The sequence below is a fragment of the Biomphalaria glabrata genome, chromosome 3 (assembly GCF_947242115.1).
Source record: "Biomphalaria glabrata chromosome 3, xgBioGlab47.1, whole genome shotgun sequence".
Lineage (NCBI taxonomy): Eukaryota > Metazoa > Mollusca > Gastropoda > Planorbidae > Biomphalaria > Biomphalaria glabrata.
In genome coordinates this window covers 46923393-46925472 of record NC_074713.1, presented here as the reverse complement: position 1 = coordinate 46925472, position 2080 = coordinate 46923393, and the positions used below count along the sequence as shown (strand labels likewise).

At 50.1% G+C, this 2080-nt stretch overlaps 1 protein-coding gene across 1 annotated transcript; it reads left to right on the top strand.

The window, feature by feature from the left end:
- Window positions 1-321: 321 nt before the first annotated feature.
- On the top strand, window positions 322-1797 carry LOC129925113 (sodium/potassium/calcium exchanger 1-like). The gene has a single exon (XM_056023476.1). The coding sequence runs from the start codon at window positions 322-324 to the stop codon at window positions 1795-1797; it is 1476 nt and encodes a 491-aa protein (XP_055879451.1).
- Window positions 1798-2080: the final 283 nt, after the last annotated feature.

The window sequence follows — 2080 nt, the reverse complement described above, 5'->3', positions numbered from 1 at the left end:
GTATTAAGAGTTTATTTCATAAGTTTCGGATGTTCCTTAGAAATGGTGATTATTAAATCGTAGTTCAAACCTGTGTAGAAAAGCAGGAAGGGGGGGGGGAAAATTGAAGTGGACATAGCAGGACCAGTGTGACGATAGCTCGAAGTGCATAACACACTAACAGGCTGTCTGGGAATGGACATACAGTTTCTGCCACAAAGAAACTAATTGTTTAAAAAATTGGTCATTTAAAAAAAAAATACAACACTGTAAAGTTATCTACTGCTGAAATAGAAGGAATGAAGCGAAACAAAACATGACGTAATCCTCGGCAAGTGCCTCATGACATTAGCCCAAGAGGAGGAGGGAGAGACGGAGAGGAAGACATTAGCCCAAGAGGAGGAGGGAGAGACGGAGAGGAAGACATTAGCCCAAGAGGAGGAGGTAGAGGTGGAGAGGAAGACATTAGCTCAAGAGGGAGAGGTGGAGAGGAAGACATTAGCACAAGAGGGAGAGGTGGAGAGGAAGACATTAGCCCAAGAGGGAGAGGTGGAGAGGAAGACATTAGCACAAGAGGGAGAGGTGGAGAGGAAGACATTAGCCCAAGAGGGAGAGACGGAGAGGAAGACATTAGCACAAGAGGGAGAGACGGAGAGGAAGACATTAGCACAAGAGGGAGAGACGGAGAGGAAGACATTAGCACAAGAGGGAGAGGTGGAGAGGAAGACATTAGCCCAAGAGGGAGAGGTGGAGAGGAAGACATTAGCACAAGAGGGAGATACGGAGAGGAAGACATTAGCCCAAGAGGGAGAGACGGAGAGGAAGACATTAGCACAAGAGGGAGAGGTGGAGAGGAAGACATTAGCCCAAGAGGGAGAGGTGGAGAGGAAGACATTAGCACAAGAGGGAGAGGTGGAGAGGAAGACATTAGCCCAAGAGGGAGAGGTGGAGAGGAAGACATTAGCACAAGAGGGAGATACGGAGAGGAAGACATTAGCCCAAGAGGGAGAGACGGAGAGGAAGACATTAGCACAAGAGGGAGAGGTGGAGAGGAAGACATTAGCCCAAGAGGGAGAGGTGGAGAGGAAGACATTAGCACAAGAGGGAGAGGTGGAGAGGAAGACATTAGCCCAAGAGGAGGAGGGAGAGACGGAGAGGAAGACATTAGCACAAGAGGGAGAGGTGGAGAGGAAGACATTAGCTCAAGAGGGAGAGGTGGAGAGGAAGACATTAGCACAAGAGGGAGAGGTGGAGAGGAAGACATTAGCCCAAGAGGAGGAGGGAGAGACGGAGAGGAAGACATTAGCCCAAGAGGAGGAGGGAGAGACGGAGAGGAAGACATTAGCCCAAGAGGAGGAGGTAGAGGTGGAGAGGAAGACATTAGCACAAGAGGGAGAGGTGGAGAGGAAGACATTAGCCCAAGAGGAGGAGGTAGAGGTGGAGAGGAAGACATTAGCCCAAGAGGAGGAGGTAGAGGTGGAGAGGAAGACATTAGCCCAAGAGGAGGAGGTAGAGGTGGAGAGGAAGACATTAGCTCAAGAGGGAGATGTGGAGAGGAAGACATTAGCCCAAGAGGAGGAGGTAGAGGTGGAGAGGAAGACATTAGCTCAAGAGGGAGAGGTGGAGAGGAAGACATTAGCCCAAGAGGAGGAGGGAGAGACGGAGAGGAAGACATTAGCCCAAGAGAAGGAGGGAGAGACGGAGAGGAAGACATTAGCTCAAGAGGGAGAGGTGGAGAGGAAGACATTAGCTCAAGAGGAGGAGATAAGGAAAACATTAGCACAAGAGGAGGCGATAAGGAAGACATTAGCCCATTAGGAGGAGGTAGAGGAGGAGAGAAGACATTAGCCCAAGAGGAGGAGGGAGAGACGGAGAGGAAGACATTAGCCCAAGAGGAGGAGGTAGAGGTGGAGAGGAAGACATTAGCTCAAGAGGGAGAGGTGGAGAGGAAGACATTAGCTCAAGAGGAGGAGATAAGGAAGACATTAGCACAAGAGGAGGCGATAAGGAAGACATTAGCCCATTAGGAGGAGGTAGAGGAGGAGAGAAGACATTAGCCCATGAGGAGGAGGTAGAGGAGGAGAGAAGACATTAGCTCAAG

What these genes read in the sequence shown, in the direction of transcription:
- LOC129925113 (XM_056023476.1), top strand. Translation starts at nt 322, where the DNA reads ATGACATTAGCCCAAGAGGAGGAGGGAGAGACGGAGAGGAAGACATTA.